A 17,679-nucleotide genomic window follows, 5' to 3' on the forward strand; every position below is an offset into this window, starting at 1 on the left:
TCAGGTAAAACTTTCTGACTTATCTGGAAGAAGAATTACAAAATATCTTTATAAGCAGCCTTAAATTAATAACCTTGTATTATAACAACTTTTGAAAATCTGAAGGTTAATAAGTTTGCAGCTGTAGAGGGTGATGTAACTGTCTGATGCAACATTGCAGGACCTTTGACACTGATGCCTAGCCAAGCTCCATGCGCCTGCTCTGCATAGCTCTGGATGTGTTCCCACACAAATCCGTTTTCTGTCTCGTCCAAGATAGAGAGAAGTTCAGCTCCCACTAGAAGAGAGAAAAGGGAAGAAAACACAGAGAATTAACAAAAGAGAAAATGGAATTGATCATGTAAGGATGTCTAACAACGGTGCAGTTCAGTGAATAGCTGTTCTAAATTTAGACATATTGATGCATTTTGTCAATTATGTCTGCAGTGCAGAAGGTCAGAAGTGTTGCACTTAATTGGCTTTCAGGATCACGAGCTGTACGGACGAGGGAGTTTATGAAACTCTTTCCTACCTTTTTTACAGGATGTTCGTGCATCCTGCTGCAGTCTAAGACTTTGCAGATTAAAGGCATAACAGTTGTGTCTGAAAGGCACCCACGCCCACTCTCCCAGAGAGTGGGGGCACTGGCCAGGGAAGACCCAGTCGTGCAGCACAGGGTCATCTGGCAAGGAGAAAAACAAAATAGTTAATACAGTTAATGCAACAAACGTTTTTTAGACTGCAAAATAATAACACAGAAAATGCTGTAATATGGGTAAAAAAGTGTCACAATTCATAATAATGTTTAGGCCTGATATTGTTTGAGGGTGCACAGGTAAACGGTTGGTTTAGATCTGTATATTGGTTTGGAGGGGGTGAAAAAGTAGTACAACTTTGTCTATTCATTGTTAAAACTCCTTTGTTTGAACTTTGCATTTCTTGAGTCAGTAATAAAGGGGGACAAATATTTAGTGGATGCGGACATGTTATCAGAGAAAATGACAGGTAAAGTGTTTTCAAACAATAGCACTGTGTGTGGCTTTATGGTGATTTGGTTTGTGCATGTTTGCAAAATTGCAATTGATTTGTATTAATTTGTTACATTACAAACGTACCACTCATTTGACAGATAGCAGCGTCCAGTTTATCATCACAGGAATTCTTGGTCCACTGCCCAGTAGTGGTCATGTGAACGCATCCAGCTGTCTGATGCGGCTCCCCATATTTCCAGTTTGTATACGTCACTTCTTCTTCACCCAGCCAGGTGAATCTCCGTCCCTGAGAAAAAAAAAGTTGCTATAAACAGTCTCCTCAGGCAGGACAATAACTTTGCAACTGTGTACCTCTAAACGTCTTAACATGTGTCTTAATATTATAAGCAGACACACGGTGAGGTAACAGGCTCACTCCATAATTGTAGAGTCCTATCCATGCGGGCCGGTGCAGTCTGTTGATCAGGAGTGTGAGGTAAGCCTGCTGGTAGGGATCCTTCAACATGGCCAGGGTCCCATTCAAAGATTCACAGAGGTGCAGGGCTCCGATCCAGTCCAGACGCTTCTCCACAACCCGGTAAGTCACTCCACCCAGCTCAACAGGCGTTGACAGGGAGGCAGGGATAAGGACCGGGGCTGGGGGCAGACCTGAATCTGAAGAAATTACAAAGTTGCATAGAATGGTTCAAGTCAACTTCTCTTTGTGGTCCAAATTCTCCACACTTTTTTAAAGCAGAAAACGTTTGTGGACATCATACCTTGTTGCCTTTGACAGATGAAGCCATTACTTTCCATCTCACAGGCTCGGGAGGCCCACATGCCGGTGTTCTTCTGTGGGTTCCCATGAATCATCACCACACAGTTTCCCTGGGAGAGGACAGAAACATTTTCAGAACAGGAACAGGTCGAGGATAACATCACAACTTGTGTGCTTATATGCGAGTGTTGTGGGAGTACCGGGGTCCTGTTGTGGTGTGGTCCGCTGTTGTCGAGGGGCTCTCCAGGAGCCCAGTTGGTGTAGCTCAACAGGCCTGGCTTGGCCCACTGGAAATGACCTTTAGAGTCTGAGGTCAGACCCACCCATAGGTCAACACTGGCATTTTGAAGCAGGGTGGTGACGAAGGCTGAGAAAGGAATTGATTGCATCAGTGTGAATGTTGGCAGTGAGACTCAGTGAGACTCAGTAATGAATAAAGCGATTCCAATTGAAACTAAAATGACACTTGGAGTGCACAGAGGGATGCAGCAATGCAAACGGTTGTCTGTCAGTTAGCCGACAACATATTCTGCTTGGCAGGGTCAATAAAAAGACTCATGCTCTAACATACTACATCAATCTGATGCTCACCATCTCAGACCAGACATTTATCTACTAAAAGTAGTAGGATCTGAAAGATGAATAATGTACATTCAAGTAGAGAGATTAATTCATGAACCTTTGTTTAACATTGTGCTGGATGTTTTGTATTATGCTGTTATTACCTTGCTCCAAATGATTGGACACCACTGCCGGTACACCTCCCTGCGTTTCACATTTCAACTTGGTTGCAGACCATGTGAGTCGGTGTGACTGATCAAATGCTCTGAAACACTGCAGAAACACCACAAGTCATTGCAATCATTTATTAATTTAATATTGATCAGGTTAGGTTGAGTTGGAAACAGAGCAGGTGCCTGAAAACAACAGTTTTCTTACCTGCCTATATGATATATTTCTTTGATGCATTTGATACACCCTGAATCCTTTATATTTCTATATACTATCATTAACCAAGCACTGTACTATTTATAAACTCACATTCTTACATTTTGTTCAGTTGGACTTTGCACACACATTGTTTAAAGTAAGTAAACAAGATAACACGTACATAGTCAAAGTTGAGAACAAATGCAATGCAAATACATGGGTACCACTTTACAATAAGACTACCCTTATAAAAGATTCATAAAGGGTTTATAATTAGGTTATTAATTAGGTTGTAAACACTTTATTAATCATTAAGAACCATTTATAAACCAGTTCTAACATAGTTTTCATACATCAACACAGGCTCACTATTTGGCAAGATGACTAAGCCTTATATTGGCTACCTAGCTTACTTCATCTTCTTCATCAGCCAACATCCTTGGCATCTGTGGTTCACTGAGTTGATTCTCCCCTTCCATCTTGATGTTTCTTTATGACCATTTATTTATGAGTTACTAACATTTATAACTGCCAAAAGGGAGCCTTGTAAAGTGTAAAACACATTTCCATTTTTTAATGAGTTACTACCATTTATAATTTGTTTGAGTCATATTAAGCCTTAAAGTTATGCATACATTAGGGCGTGGTCACATTGAGTGACAGGTAATTCCAGTGACTGCTGTGGTTAGCTTTCTGTCTCTCTGCTAGCAGCTCCGTGATGCTACAGGGGCTCCGCCTGCTCAGCTCATCCGGGGAACATAACTTAAACTCGGGCCGTGTTTGTTGTGCTGGTGCCTTGTGGACTATTCTTCATGCTTATATCTGACTATTGTGACTCGCTCTGCGGTTAAAACAGACGGTGCATGAATGCGGTTTTGCGGTAAGTGAAATTCGAGTACTTTATTTATGTGTTGCTTATGTTTTTAGTCAGCTAACGTAATGAATGTTAAGGCTTGGGTTAGCATGTAAGCAAGTGGTAGCTACATCTGTGCTATCGATGCTAATCGTGGCGTCCAAGTTAAAACGTAATAGAGAAGTGTTAAGCATTAAGTCGGATAATAGGCTACTGTTGAATAAATCGCTTTTGGTTGAGGTTGGTAAAATAAGGTCATCCTTGTAAGTTAGAGAGATATTTTATTAGGTAGGTAACTTTAAGCATTGCTAAGGTTAATTTAGTGGGAATGCTGACACAGCATTCCAACTATCTGTTATGCTACGCACAAAATTCTTTATTATTCCGCCGGGTTATTTTGCGCAACTTCTCCTCCCACATTGAACATCGCAGAAACTCCGTTCAAACATCAAAACGTTCAGCTCGGTCGGAATCGATGGCTATTACTTTTATCATTCATAACTTTCATAATTCCAGAGATACATCCCATAATACATCATATTTTTAACATGGAAGTCAATGGAGAAACTCTTCAGACTTCAACAATCTTCATGCAACTTCAACGGCTAACTACTCCTTCTTCAACTGCTAACTGCTCCTTCATACTTTCACTCAGAAACCTCATTCCAACTTTAAAATGTTACACATCTTTTCGTGTATTCATGTAACACAACAATTTAAATCTGATTCTTACTTTTAAAAGAGGCCTTCTTCAGATTTTAGAGTGCGTGATGTCACAGCTAGAGTGGAGGACAGATTTAATTTTGCCTTCATATTTTCTTTTAAACCTGCCATAATTCCCAAACCCTACATTCCCGAGACATACATTTTCATGACAAACGTAGGAAAACATCTCGTAGCTTGAAAGATAAAAAAAAATTAAACTAAATAATTAAACAAAATGCCTCTTGAGGGCATGAAGTGACAACAACTTTCAACATGTCTCCATTAAAACCCATTGTAAGTGCAGCCTCACCTTTCCCCACCACAGCAGCCGCACACCTTTAGTTAATCTGCCAAAAAGGCCACATTATTGACCCGAAAGTACACAAAAAAGTACACAAAAAAGTACACTTCAGATGCTCAAGTTCCTTGACATGCTTCACGCTTTCAAATTTCACAGATATCTGTTAGGGTTCTTCAACAAAACGTTCACATGTAACAGGTTTATCTCTCATTCAGAACAATGAAAATGCTCTCCTCTCACTGATCACCGTGGAAACCTTTGATCTCTGGACACGTCGTTAGCTCAAATATAAACACCTGTGTCATGGAACACGATGATGTCATAACTCCAATTGACATAATTAGAGCAGCAGACTAATGACGTGGTCACTGGAGTTTAACAGACTGTGTCAGCCTATTATTTTCCGTCTGATGGAGACTTCATACTGACTTCAACATGTTCCACATATTTTAGACATTATTGGTGATGTATGCTTTTAGTTCTAAAGTTTTCAGTTCAAATATTCTGCTGCTTTTTCATGCATTTAGACTTTTATTTTCTTGTTCTTATTTCACATTCAAGTCCCCTCTATTCATGAACCCTTTAAAGTACTCAGCCACACCACTTATATACCAGGTGCGACTGTTGCTATGTGAGTTAATCTTTCAAATACAAGGTTGCTTGTTTGATTCAAGCTCTTGTAGTCAATATGTCAAGGTATCTATCCCTAACATTTTATCAGCTAACTAATGACACACACTCAGAGGATCTTTATAAACGTTTTAAGTATTGCACATCTTTAAACATGACTCTTATAAATCACTTTTAAAACCAGCGATGCACTACAGTGTCAGCTTTTCTAAAATAGAAACTTCAATGTTCACATCTTTCTAAATTATTCTACTTTTCAATGACCCACAAACAATCCTAATAATAATAATCCCATTTTCAATCTTCCAACTGTTCATATTTTTTGGTCAATTAACAAACCTGTTACAAATGTGTTGTTCAACAAATTTGAGCCTTTGCCACATTTATTTGATCACTATGGAAACCTTTGATCTCTGGACACGTCGTTAGCTCAAATATAAACACCTGTGTCATGGAACACGACGATGTCATAACTCCAACTGACATGCTCAGAGCAGCAGACTTCAGATAATGGTTAATGGTCCTGCCCTCAACAGCTCTACGTCAATTATGGGGTGTCATCATATGCCGTTTCCATGGAAACGCATCCCTCGCCATAAAACATGATTTCGCTGTAACTCCAATGGACACGGTCCGATCGCCCCCCAAACTTCGCTTGTATATCACCGGTCCATGCCTCAATAGCTTTACGCCAAATCTGAGATCTCACCATAGGTTGTTGCCATGGAAACGCATCCCTCGCCATAAAACACAATGTCGCTGTAGCTCCAATGGACACGGTCCGATCGTCCCACAATCTTCACCTGTATATCACCTCTCCATGCCTCAACAGCTCTACGTCAAATCTGACATCTCACCATATGCCGTTTCCATGGAAACGCACCCCTCTCCATAAAACACGATGTTGTCGTAACGCCTATGAAAAGGGTCAAAACAGCACCACACTTCAGATAATGGTTAACGGTCCAGCCCTCAACAGCTCTACGTCAATTATGGGGTTTCATCATATGCCGTTTCCATGGAAGATGATGTCGCTATAACTCCTATGAAAATGTTCAAAAAGTGCTCAAACTTCACATGTGTGCTAACAGTCTAGCCGTGAAGACATCTACGGGACAGTTTTGAGATTTCTTCAAATGTCGTTGCCATGGCAACACAATGCTCGCCATGAAACACGGTTTTCTCATAACTTCAGTGAAAATGCTCCAAATGGCCCAAAACTTCACATATTTGGTAACGATGCAGCATCAACGCATCTAAGTGTATTATGGGATGTCATCAAATGCCGTTGGCATGGCGATAGATCATTCACCATCAAGTTAGTTCAAAAGTTTGCAGTTCAAATATTCTGCTGCTTTTCCAAGCCTTTTTACTTTCTTTTCTTTTCTCATCACACATTCAAGCCCCCAGTGTTCATGTATCATTTCAATCTAAATTCTTTACTTTCTTCTTACACATTACATTTCAGCATAGCAGTTTAGCGTCAGCTTTTCAGCATAAAGCATTCCCACTAGCAATTTCTTCAGGAATTGCATTCTCTAGTTTAAATTTGCTATGCTCGATTATGTAGACAAGCTAACGTCAAAGTAGTGTTGAAGAGCGGTGTAGTATATGTGAAATTAACCTCACAATAAGATGTGTGTATATTACAAATAATAATAATAATTTGTCATATTTCGGATACAAGCGGCCGAGATGGGTTTTCTCCGCAGGGTGGCTGGTGTCTCCCTTAGGGATAAGGTGAGAAGTTCGGTCATCAGGGAGGGACTCGGAGTTGAGCCGCTCCTCCTTCGCGTCGAAAGGAGCCAGTTGAGGTGGTTCGGGCACCTAGTTAGGATGCCACCTGGGCGCCTCCCTAGGGAGGTGTTCCAGGCACGTCCAGCTGGGAAGAGACCAAGGGGTAGACCTAGGACCAGGTGGAGGGATTATATCTCTTCGCTGGCCTGGGAGCGCCTTGGGATCCCCCAGTCAGAGCTGGTTGATGTCGCCAGGGAAAAGAAAGTTTGGGGCTCTCTGCTGGAACTGCTACCCCCGCGACCCGACCACGGATAAGCGGGAGAAGATGGATGGATGGATGGATATTTCAAGATGATTACTTAGATATTACAATATGGTTGGTTGAGCTGTAGTTCATTATTAAGCTTACACATTAACGTCACAGTCATATCTGAAGAACGAACCCAAAACTTGTTATTTGTATTAATTTGTATTAATTGTAAATAAATAAATAGTAAGCATTGGTAATACCAATGCTGATAAAGTAAACTATTTTATTTGAGTATTTATGTCTGGGAGAAGGTACTGTACCCAGTTCCTATGTTTGGCAGTTATAGACTGGGATTTCTTGTAAGAGAATAACACAAAATAATAAAAATCAATATGGACCATTACTGTATAATTATCCTTAAATGATGTTATACAGTATGGCATTTTGAAACATGATGTGCAACAATTTTAACTGTAAATTGTGTGCATTTTGTTGTTAACTAAGATGATGTTATGATTTTTAGTATGCACATCGTGGACGCTTTGGACATACCTGGAGAAGGAATAAATGGGTCTTCGGAATGATGGGAGTTAAAGACAAAAGGCGGAGACTAGTGTTGAAACTAGTGGAGAAACGATCAAGATGCCACCTTGTCCCTCTGATTAGACGGCATGTTAAGTCAGGAAGTAGCATGATGAGTGATGAGTGGAGGGCATACAGGAGAGTGATGAGGAACATGGGGTACAACCACTACACCATAAACCACAGCAGGTGGTTTGTGAACCCCCAGACTGGCAGTCATACCCAACATAGTGAAAGAGCTTGGTCGACCGTCAAAGGACATGTCCGTAGACTGATAGGAAACCGTACAGAGAGTTTGTTGGAGGAACACCTCAAGGTTCTTGAATGGTCATCTTGGCTTGGCTCTGCTCACCCTGATGGACTGCTTGGACGCTTGTTCAAGAATATACACAAAGCCTTTCCAGTCTGAGTACCATTATGTCTTACCAAGTCTTTCATTTATGTCTGAGAAAAGCTTTGATGTTTAAATATGTGTATCAGTCATACTAAATAGTCATTATTTTGATTTTCTTCATGTGTGAATAAAATGTTTTGCTTGGTTCTGTTGTATCTTACTTTGCATTTCATGTGAAAAATGTGTATTAGGTCAGCGTGAATGTTATAACTCATTCATAAATGGACATGTGTATTAAACTTAAAAACAACGCACCCTTTCAGTAGTTATAAATGTTAGTGTCTCATTAATAGATGGTGATGTGTTTCACACTTTACAAAAAGGCTCTCTTTTACCAATTATAAATGGTAGTAACTCATTAATACATGGGAATGTGTTTTACACTTTACAATAAGGCTCCCTTTTGGCAGTTATACATGTTAGTAACTCATTCATAAATGGTCATAAGAGATGCCAAGAAACATCAAGATGGAAGGGGGGAGAATCAACTCGGTGAACAACAGACACCAAGGATGCTGGCTGACTGATGAGGAAGATGAAGTAAGCTCATATAAGGCTTAGCAGTACAGATAAATGTGGGCTCACTATTTGGCAAGCAACCGGTCACAGTTGCCATGTTTATCTCATGTCTTATAAAAGCTTATTAATGATTTATAAAGTGTTCACAACCTAATTCATAAATGAATTACAAACTATTCGTAAACCCTTTATAAGGGTAGTCTTATTGTAAAGTGGTACCTATTCGGAACATAAATATTCAGAATGAGATTAATAAAAATGATAAAACCCCCAGTATGATCTCATAGTGTGTTGAAGCTCTACCTTATGTTGGAAGGAAGACCATCCGTCATGGCAGCCTGCAGGTGGGTGTGGGATTGAGGGGGTTGGAGGGATGGTGCCTGTGACATTCACTCTCTTACAGATGTAGGGAAGGTCAGAGTGGCACTTCTGATCAGCCCAATCTGCTGTTTTGGAGTGGAAAATACATGTTCATGTATGTGTATTCAAATATGTCTTTTGAGGTCTCACATTTCGGCTGTTCTTACCTTTGTTGGCAGACATGTGGATACACCTGCGATCACGGCTGACTGGGTGGGGCCTACCAAGGGCCCAGGACACGTAATTGAGTACCGAGTGGTCGGACCAGTGGAAACGGCCATCATTCTCGTAGGTGTGAAGCCCCAGCCACCAGTTGTCCCCATGTGCCTTCGACATCTAAACGTGAGATAGAAACTGTGAAAGGCGTGTTGAGGCCTCACAGCCTTTAAGTCTGCCATGCAGAATAAAGACAATAATTACAAAGACCACAAACAGGTTGCTGCTTGTAAGGTATTTCACAGAGTTTTGCCCTCGTTAAACGGAACTGCCTGCTTAACAACAAGTAATTATTTGCATTTTTGGATAATGTCATCTCGTATAAACAATTATGAACTTTTTGATAAAGTGTGCAGTGCCTTGCTTAAAGTGTTGGCGAGAAAAGCTTCTTCCTCAGCTGAGTGGACGGAGGCCAGCGAGGAATCAAACCAGGAGCAAATCCTCCGGGCCTGGTCCCAAGTGCTGCGATGGTCAAAAAGTCTATATTCAGCCTCCTGGAAGCCAACCCACTCCGGGGAAGTGCTGCCTGACAGGGGGGAGAGAAGAAAGATAGATAGTCATGAGACATAATAGGAAGGTTTAGATAGAAGCCCTTTGGAAATCAATTCAGCATGCTGAGAGAAGTTCAAAGCTTAGAGAAAAACACTGACCTTCAGATTCTTCTGGTTCCGCTTCAACAGTACCTGAAACAACACCCATCATAGATTTCATTCATGAAATACATAATGTGGGAGACTCTAAATGCAATGAATGAAAACTGTAAATCTTGAGAGACTTGTATCAGAGTGATGCTATGGGTGGAGAGGGTATATATATAGATTATTAGAAAATGTTCAGTGTGAAAACGAATACAAAAATGACTAATTCTGGCAGATGATTTAAAGGTAAAGTGTTTAACATTTATGCATTCAAATGTCTAAAAATGTCTAGACCTTTGTTGAAAATGTTTTGAGTTGTTTAATGAAATTATCCCAACAATTTTCAGATTAAGATGAATCCCATATTTGTTTTGAGGTAACTGTTTTTTTTTTTTACGATAAGTCAACCAGATATGGAGTTGTCATCCTTTTGCACATACGTCAGCTTGAAGTTGTCTGCCAGAAGTTGTCTTAAATTACCATTTTATCCAATTTGAGCAACATTTTTACTGTACACTTTTTTAGATCTTGGTCATTTTGACTTTATATTTAAAAATGTTTATTCAATAAACCTAAGTTAATCAAAAAAGACTTTCAGCAAACATTTCTGGATGGTTCGCAGCTTCTCCTCTCTACTGTTGAACCGCTGAAAAAGTTGTAAAAGTTTTTACCATTTTCAATCAGTAAGTCCATTGATTTTGTAAAAGAGAAAACATCTGTGGATAATTTTGCTCCTGGTAAAAACCTACTGAACGATGAACAATGAAAGACTGAATTGTCAATGAAGCTCTTTTATTATTGTTTTGATTAAGAGAATACAAATTACATATTATGTCTATTGTTAAAGGTAGGGTATGTAAGCTCGAGATCGCTAGAATTTGAAAATACACGACCAGAGAAAATCTGCCACTTCCTTACAGAGCCCCTCCTCCAACACACACGAACGCGCACATGACCAATGAGGGCACGAGATAAGTTTGTGCACAGATGGAAGGCTGACAGGCAGGTAGGCCATCCAGTTACTTTAGCCGAGCCGACTAAAATGATTGGTCGTACTTTTTACAGTACTACGGCTTCCACAGATGGCATTTTTTAATGGATTTTTTGTCAAAGCACTTTAGATATTCATTGCTATCGGGATGTTAAGAGCATTCCATGGAATATAACAAAAAGTGTATCTCGAGCCGGTTTCTCAAACTATTAGATCAAAGAAGTGTTCCAGTGTTGTTTTACCTCGAGGGATCTTGCAGATCCAGTCTAACTCAGAGTCACAGTGCATGGCCAGCCAGGTCATGGTGCCCAGGTCTGCTGCAGCACATTGCCGGACATTGTAGTAGTAGCGGCCGAAATTCTGGTACGTGAACTAAGACACAAGCAAAGAGTAAACAGATTATGCTTCAAAATTACATTTCTTTATTTCCACAAGTTTCACCATGGACGCCTCATTCTCTATCTTTAGGTTGCATTTTGTCTTTACTCACAGCCACTCCATCACTCCACTTCCAGCTGCCGTTGTCCATCGGGTTTCTGCGATTCAATCCAATCCAAAACCAGTGCTGCTCATCCTCTGACTCCCTGTGGACCACATCATCATCACCATCATCATCATCATTGTCATCATCACCATATCACACCACATGCCCCCCGGTCAGAGAGGCACACCCACCCAAAGGCCTCGTGGAGGACCTGCAGGACAAAGTGCTCCTCCTCGGGGCTGCTGATGCTCAGCAGGTTGGCTCCGTGTCTCCGGCAGGTGAGATGAGCCTGCAGCCAGCTCAGCTTCTGTTCCAGCTGGGAGGAATGGAACACCTGCACACACGAGATAGAGGTGTTAAATAGATCTTAAATGAAATGCAATACTAGTGTAACAGCATTCGAATTAGCAGTTGTGTCACTTAAACTTTTGTGTCTACTACTTGACAGTGAAAACTGTGATAAACTTATTTTTTGTTATAGACTTTAATGATTTCAATTGTCCTTTTTTAAATTCTACACTATATAATTGTAGGTAAAGTTTATGCATAGCAGCTCACAATATTAATGAGTAACTCATTGGATCAAGGATTTGGTATTGGTTCTGAAAATATTCACATTTTCATTAACTATCTATACATTATTATAAGCTTTGAAAAATACACTTTCAGATATGAGAAATGTTAAAGAAATTATCCTGCCTAATGTTTTTATGAGATATGTTATCCTTTTTAGTTATGAAAGACAGAATATTGCAAGATGTATTTCAGCATTTCATAATGAACACTTTTAGAGTTACTTCATTATGAAGTCTATCTTGTTTTTAACTATGAAGAAGTTGAACTTCTGCTTCTAAATCACAAAAAAAAATAGTTATTCCACTTTGTCAGAATGATCAGATTACATATAACCCATTCAGATGTGTACACAATAAAATGAGAAAAGATTGATCTAATAAATAATAATAATAAATGGGTCTATTACCCAGTTTAGCCATTTAAGTCTAACACTGAATAAATGAAAGACTAAAAACCAAAGTGTGCTGGAGTGACCCTGTGAAACACCTTGTAGCAGTAGCGCAGGTTGCTGTTGCTCTTCCAGCCGCTGGGACAGGCGCCGCTGAGGCTGGGGGTGGGCTGCGGGGCGGGGGGCTCGGGGCTCAGAGACGTGTCCTGGTTCTGACGGCAGATGAATTTCGCCTTTGATGACGCACACTCCTTCACCTCCCACAGACCTGTTGCGGAGCCCATCGCCATGGAAACGCATCCGCCGTGGATGCTGACTGAAATAGATAAAGATAGAGAATGAGGCATCCATGGTGAAACTTGTGGAAATAAAGAAATGTAAAATATTTGAGGAAAATGTATGTTAAGTGTTGCATGTTAGATTACATTCTCCAAACAAAGGCAATGTTTCCTTTTTTAGGTTTTTCTTTCTCTAATCTTCCTTATTGATCTTAGTTATGGATCATATTTTTTCTAATGGTGTGTACATAGGAATAGTCTTCTACATGATGACATTTTTTTGTTTAGTTATAACTCACACCAAAGTCTTTCGCAGCATAGTCTACTAAAGCATCAAAGAGCAGCCATAGTCCCTGCTGAGTTCAGACAGTTTATATTTTTTGGATCTATCTCTGACTTGAAAGCCAGAGGTCTCGCCCACAACTGGTTTTTGAGTCAGCTAGTCTGGTTTGGAAATGACAGTAAATCGAAGATTCCTGATAGCCCGAATTGTACAAGCAGTGTTCGCCAGTGTGCTGACTCATTCCTCATACCCCTTGCTGGGACTTTTTCTTAACTGCTGATCATTTTCATAGATTTGGATCTTACCAAGTCTGCTTCACAGCCAAATCAGGATACCACGATATAGTCATTCGAAGTCTATATTTTGGCTAAAGATGAAACACCTGGGACCTATCCAGTTTCTTATTAATAGATTAAATTAAAAATTGTTATGATTATTGACTTTAAAAAGAACTCTTCACAGCATAAAGAATGAAGAAATGAAAAGGCAGTGGGTGGAAAAGATACTGCAACAATCCCAGTATGGTCATCCTGCATCCTGTACACATAATCAGATCATTTTGCAGGTCATGAACAATACAAATAATCACACACACTCAATAAGTGACTTACCTGGTTGATCACGATTCCAGTTGGTGAAAGACACCTCATCCCCGCTGAGCCAGTGGAAGGAGCCGGGGCTGGTCTGGTCATGGAGGCCGATCCAGAAGGAGTCTCCAGAGCGTCCCAGCACCAGGCTGTTGGCGAAGGCCTGCTCGAACCTTAGATTTACAGGGTTTCTTTTAGAAAGGCAGCACTGACTAAACTGATATCTGTGTGAGTGGGACTGTAAGTGTTACTGTTCCTACCTATTAGTAATGGTGACGAGGGCGGCTCCATGGTCCTCACACGCCTTCTTGGCTTCATCAAAGACAGACAGATCTTCTCCCACCCAGTAACACGCTGGACTGTGCCACTTCCAGCCCTGTGGAGAGAAGGGAGATTAACAGGATATGGACAATTTAAAAAATAATAAGTTAACCTTTCAAAGAGAATATAATTTTACAACGCTTCTCAACACTCTAACCGAGAGGTGTTTTCAATAGTTTATTCGGCTTAACAAGTAGAATAATTCTCTCAACACATGAACAGACACTTCATCCATCAGTTTATCGCAAACACTTAAAATCATCTGCAATTACATGAGTTTTACTGGACAACAGGGAAATTACAAATAAATCTTTGTAAAGTTACTAAGGCTACCAGGATAATGTTGTGGAGCAAAACAAATACAACATTTTCCACAGAGATGTATTGGTGAGGAAGTATAAAGCTACAATAAATGGAAATGTTCAAGTAAAGTACCTGTTGTACAATACTTGAGTAAATGTACTTCAGCCTCTGCTTTACAGAGGTAAAACCATACATGATTCACTCAGAACATCCTTAAAGTCACAAAGGGTCTATTTAAGCCAGTCAAGTGTATGCCAAGTACAGAACAATAAAAAGAACACGTCTAGGCATGCAGAAATAACTTTTCCCTGGCCTCGATTCCTGCTGACAGCTCAGAACTACTGTAGCTGCGGACGTGTACAGATGCACAGCGCTGCCAACACGCAGGAGGTCAGAGGAGGTGATATTTTGCAGGAGAATGATAGTCAGAGACAGTTAATATACAGCATTGTGTGAATAAGCCCAACCTCAGGCTTTTTGCGCAACCACGTTTGGCATCTAGTCAAAAACCTCAAAGATTACAGCTGGAGAGGTCTGATCCGTTCAAACTCTAGTTTTGTTGACTCTCTTTATTGTCCTTTCTTTCCCTACAGTCACTACATCAGTGTTGAATTATAAAATTCTTATAACATGCCATTATTAATACCTATAACATGTTACATCATCAACACAAATTGCAACTAGAATCTATTACGATATAGTAATGCTATGAGACACCACACTTATTTCCACCCATATGTCCATTATGTATTTGTATTATCCTTCACTAAAATAACACAGAAGCTGATTCAATTAACAAGTAAATTAAATGATTTGAAAATAAGCAATATATAATTATGTCTTGACATCAGGACAGCAGATAGCTTGCACATCTTCCGGCGCAGACTGAAAACTCATCTCTTTCGACTCCACTTCGAACGATAGAACTATTAACAAAGCACTTATATACTAATAAAGGACTGACTTATCTAAAGCCAGTTGAGTAGCACTGGAAATGTTTGGCTCTATGAAACCTGATGTACTTATATGATTCTGTTTTCTTCAAGGTTGTGTCTTCCTGGTCGAATGTACTTATTGTAAGTCGCTTTGGATAAAAGCGTCAGCTAAATGCAATGTAATGTAATGTAATGTAATGTAATGTAATGTAATATAAGCCTGGCCTATGCAGCAAAGAAGCATTGTCTTTTTTATGGAAAGTGCATACATTAATGGTCTCTACCCACTCCTGAGTGAAATATCTGTCTCCATAGCCGCTAAATAATGTATAACACATCAACATGGGCTCCACGGTAACTGGGAGAGACATTATCAATTTATTCTGAATTTAAACCAATTCATTGATTAATCTAGAAAGTAATTGGAAGGTGAGGGGCGGCTGTGGCTCAGTGGATAGTGTGCTGGACTTTCGAATCAGGGGATAGTAAGTTCGAGTCCCACTGCAGTCAGCATGTCGTTGTGTCCCTGGGCAAGACACCGCACCCCAAATTGCTCCTGTGGGGATTGTCCACATGTATGTAAGTCGCTTTGGATAAAAGCGTCTAACAAATGACATGTAAGGCAAGGCAAGGCAAGGCAAGGCAAGGCAAGGCAAGTTTATTTATATAGCACTTTTCAACACAAGGCTATTCAAAGTGCTTTACATGTACTGTAATTGGAAGGTTAGTCGATAGCAACCCCTTTCTCATTGTTTTCAGTTATTATAAATCCAATCTCGGAATACATCTAGAACTTAATCAGGAACGGTCTCTTTAAAAACAGAAAATAAAAAATCCCCAAAAATGAACACAACCAACAAAGCTCACATTTAAATGATGGTAGGGGCCCCCTGGCGACTGAGGGGGTCTTAGCAGCTGCTAACGCCGAAGGCTGCCGCTGATCAGTGTTGTCTCATCACTCTGTTTATTCACACATGAAGAAACTGAGTTATCCTTATGATAACATCTCTATCTTTGGAAGCAGAGACGCAACACTTGTATGATGAGTGACTGCTCCAGTGAGTAAACAACATGACAACATTACAGTGATGAGCAATCCTTTATATTTGTTGAGTAATGAGCCGAGTGCATGATGGGGTATGTGATTTGGGGATCATGTGGTGTAATGTTGCTAAAGCAGTCAGCGGGCTTTCTGGCGTTGTTGTTTCACATGTTGCGTGAACTGATCTCGTCTGCTCGATACAGAGCAAACTGCCACGGGGCCCTGCAGCATGTGCCATGCCTAATGACCCTCATCACATGATGTCCTGCTCTCCAGGGAGAGGGAAGATTCATTACACCAAACAGTCCGTACAAAGATCTTTGTTAAATGTGACAGCTGAGAAACAGCATGACTCATCAAAAACATTTAGCAAAAATATGACATTGTTGAAGTGTATAAAGAACACAAACACACACTTTGTTTGCTTCTATCCCTATATGTGATAACATATGTCACACTTTACAGGAAAAAGGACAGGGAAACTTACTTGGCCAGTGACCATAGAAAACAGTGGTCAGGTACAGATAAGTCAGGTATGAGAGGCTTAAAGTCTCATATGGAATGAATTATGGTCCGGGAAATCAGAGACAGATGTAGATATATTCTCCAGATGGGATTTTGTTCATCATGTTGGCACAAGCAGTGGTGGTACAATTTGTTGTTTGTACTGACCGGACTTGTTGAAGGAAGACACAATGACAATTAAAAAAATATATATATAATGATTTTTCTTCTTTTTTTGGGGGGGGGCAATGACAAATATGTCACCATGTCTTAAGACAAAGGAAGAGTGTGAGTGTGCAGCATCAGTGTGTCTCGGCTGCATGCTCACCGTCTTAATGGATTGATTTATATTACAGTTAGAGGCCGGGGGTGAACTGGTGGACCAGTGGACAAGTGAGAGATGAAAGAGAGTTCTGGGGAAGGCGGTCAAAGGTGAACGGCTGAAATACTAAATAATAGTTATGTTCCCTGCTACACTACAAACTGCCAGCAGCTGGAATAAGAGAGAGAAATGCTAGAGGACAGAGCTGAAGGAACAAAATCAGTAATCTAAAGTAGTGCTTCTCAAATGGGTACATCTACAGGTACTTTGAAGTACTGCAGGGGGTACAAGATATTTAAAACAACATTTTAATACAAATAAATGTTACTATGATAAGTATACAAAAATCTAAATGTAATTTTGATTGGCCACATTTGTATATATTTTTTATATCTATTAGCTGCCATAAAAAAACTGTCACAAGGAAGCCAGTTTTGATACAGAATGACAAAGGAAAACCCATAACATTTTAAAACAAAGCAACGATACAGTGAAAAATGTAAAAACGTGTTTCTCTCTTAATTATAAATGCAGTGCAATGCCGTTTGAATGTTATTGCATGATGGCAAAAAATCGGTTTGTCATGAAATTGTAACTTTTAAGTGTTTTTCAGTTACAAAGAGTGCTACAATATACTGCTCTTTGTTTCCTTTTTAACACCATGAAGCATGAAGCACTAAATGCAAAGAGAGTATTACTTGTTTGCAGTCTTGATGTTTTGGCTTCCCATCAGTCTTTGTGCCCGATTTCTTACAGATGGAGGCCAGAGTCAGATTACAAGGGCTGTCATCCCAGCGGCCCTCCTGCATATTTAAGCAAGAC

General features: G+C 40.1%; 1 protein-coding gene across 3 annotated transcripts in view; it reads right to left on the bottom strand.

Annotated features, from left to right (window-relative positions):
• mrc2 (mannose receptor, C type 2) overlaps positions 1 to 17,679 on the bottom strand; it is a 52,534-nt gene that overhangs the window by 24,163 nt on the left and 10,692 nt on the right. For 2 of the 3 annotated variants that reach the window (XR_004569357.1, XM_034220039.1), the window contains exons 9-26: positions 17,556 to 17,660; positions 13,691 to 13,806; positions 13,455 to 13,603; positions 12,381 to 12,598; positions 11,510 to 11,652; positions 11,325 to 11,418; positions 11,077 to 11,206; positions 9,856 to 9,888; positions 9,565 to 9,731; positions 9,157 to 9,325; positions 8,933 to 9,075; positions 2,454 to 2,562; positions 1,929 to 2,095; positions 1,730 to 1,838; positions 1,387 to 1,625; positions 1,095 to 1,257; positions 512 to 661; positions 164 to 277 (exon numbers count right to left, since the gene is read on the bottom strand). Coding sequence is in view for 1 of the 3 variants with exons in the window: in XM_034220039.1 (XP_034075930.1) it covers positions 164 to 277; positions 512 to 661; positions 1,095 to 1,257; positions 1,387 to 1,625; positions 1,730 to 1,838; positions 1,929 to 2,095; positions 2,454 to 2,562; positions 8,933 to 9,075; positions 9,157 to 9,325; positions 9,565 to 9,731; positions 9,856 to 9,888; positions 11,077 to 11,206; positions 11,325 to 11,418; positions 11,510 to 11,652; positions 12,381 to 12,598; positions 13,455 to 13,603; positions 13,691 to 13,806; positions 17,556 to 17,660 (2,518 nt within the window). In the remaining 2 variants the exon portion in view is untranslated. The remainder of the gene's footprint in view (positions 1 to 163; positions 278 to 511; positions 662 to 1,094; positions 1,258 to 1,386; positions 1,626 to 1,729; positions 1,839 to 1,928; positions 2,096 to 2,453; positions 2,563 to 8,932; positions 9,076 to 9,156; positions 9,326 to 9,564; positions 9,732 to 9,855; positions 9,889 to 11,076; positions 11,207 to 11,324; positions 11,419 to 11,509; positions 11,653 to 12,380; positions 12,599 to 13,454; positions 13,604 to 13,690; positions 13,807 to 17,555; positions 17,661 to 17,679) is intronic. The other variant, XR_004569358.1, reaches the window with a different exon arrangement.

Source organism: Gymnodraco acuticeps, unplaced genomic scaffold (assembly GCF_902827175.1).
Source record: "Gymnodraco acuticeps unplaced genomic scaffold, fGymAcu1.1, whole genome shotgun sequence".
In the NCBI taxonomy this organism is placed as follows: domain Eukaryota; kingdom Metazoa; phylum Chordata; class Actinopteri; order Perciformes; family Bathydraconidae; genus Gymnodraco; species Gymnodraco acuticeps.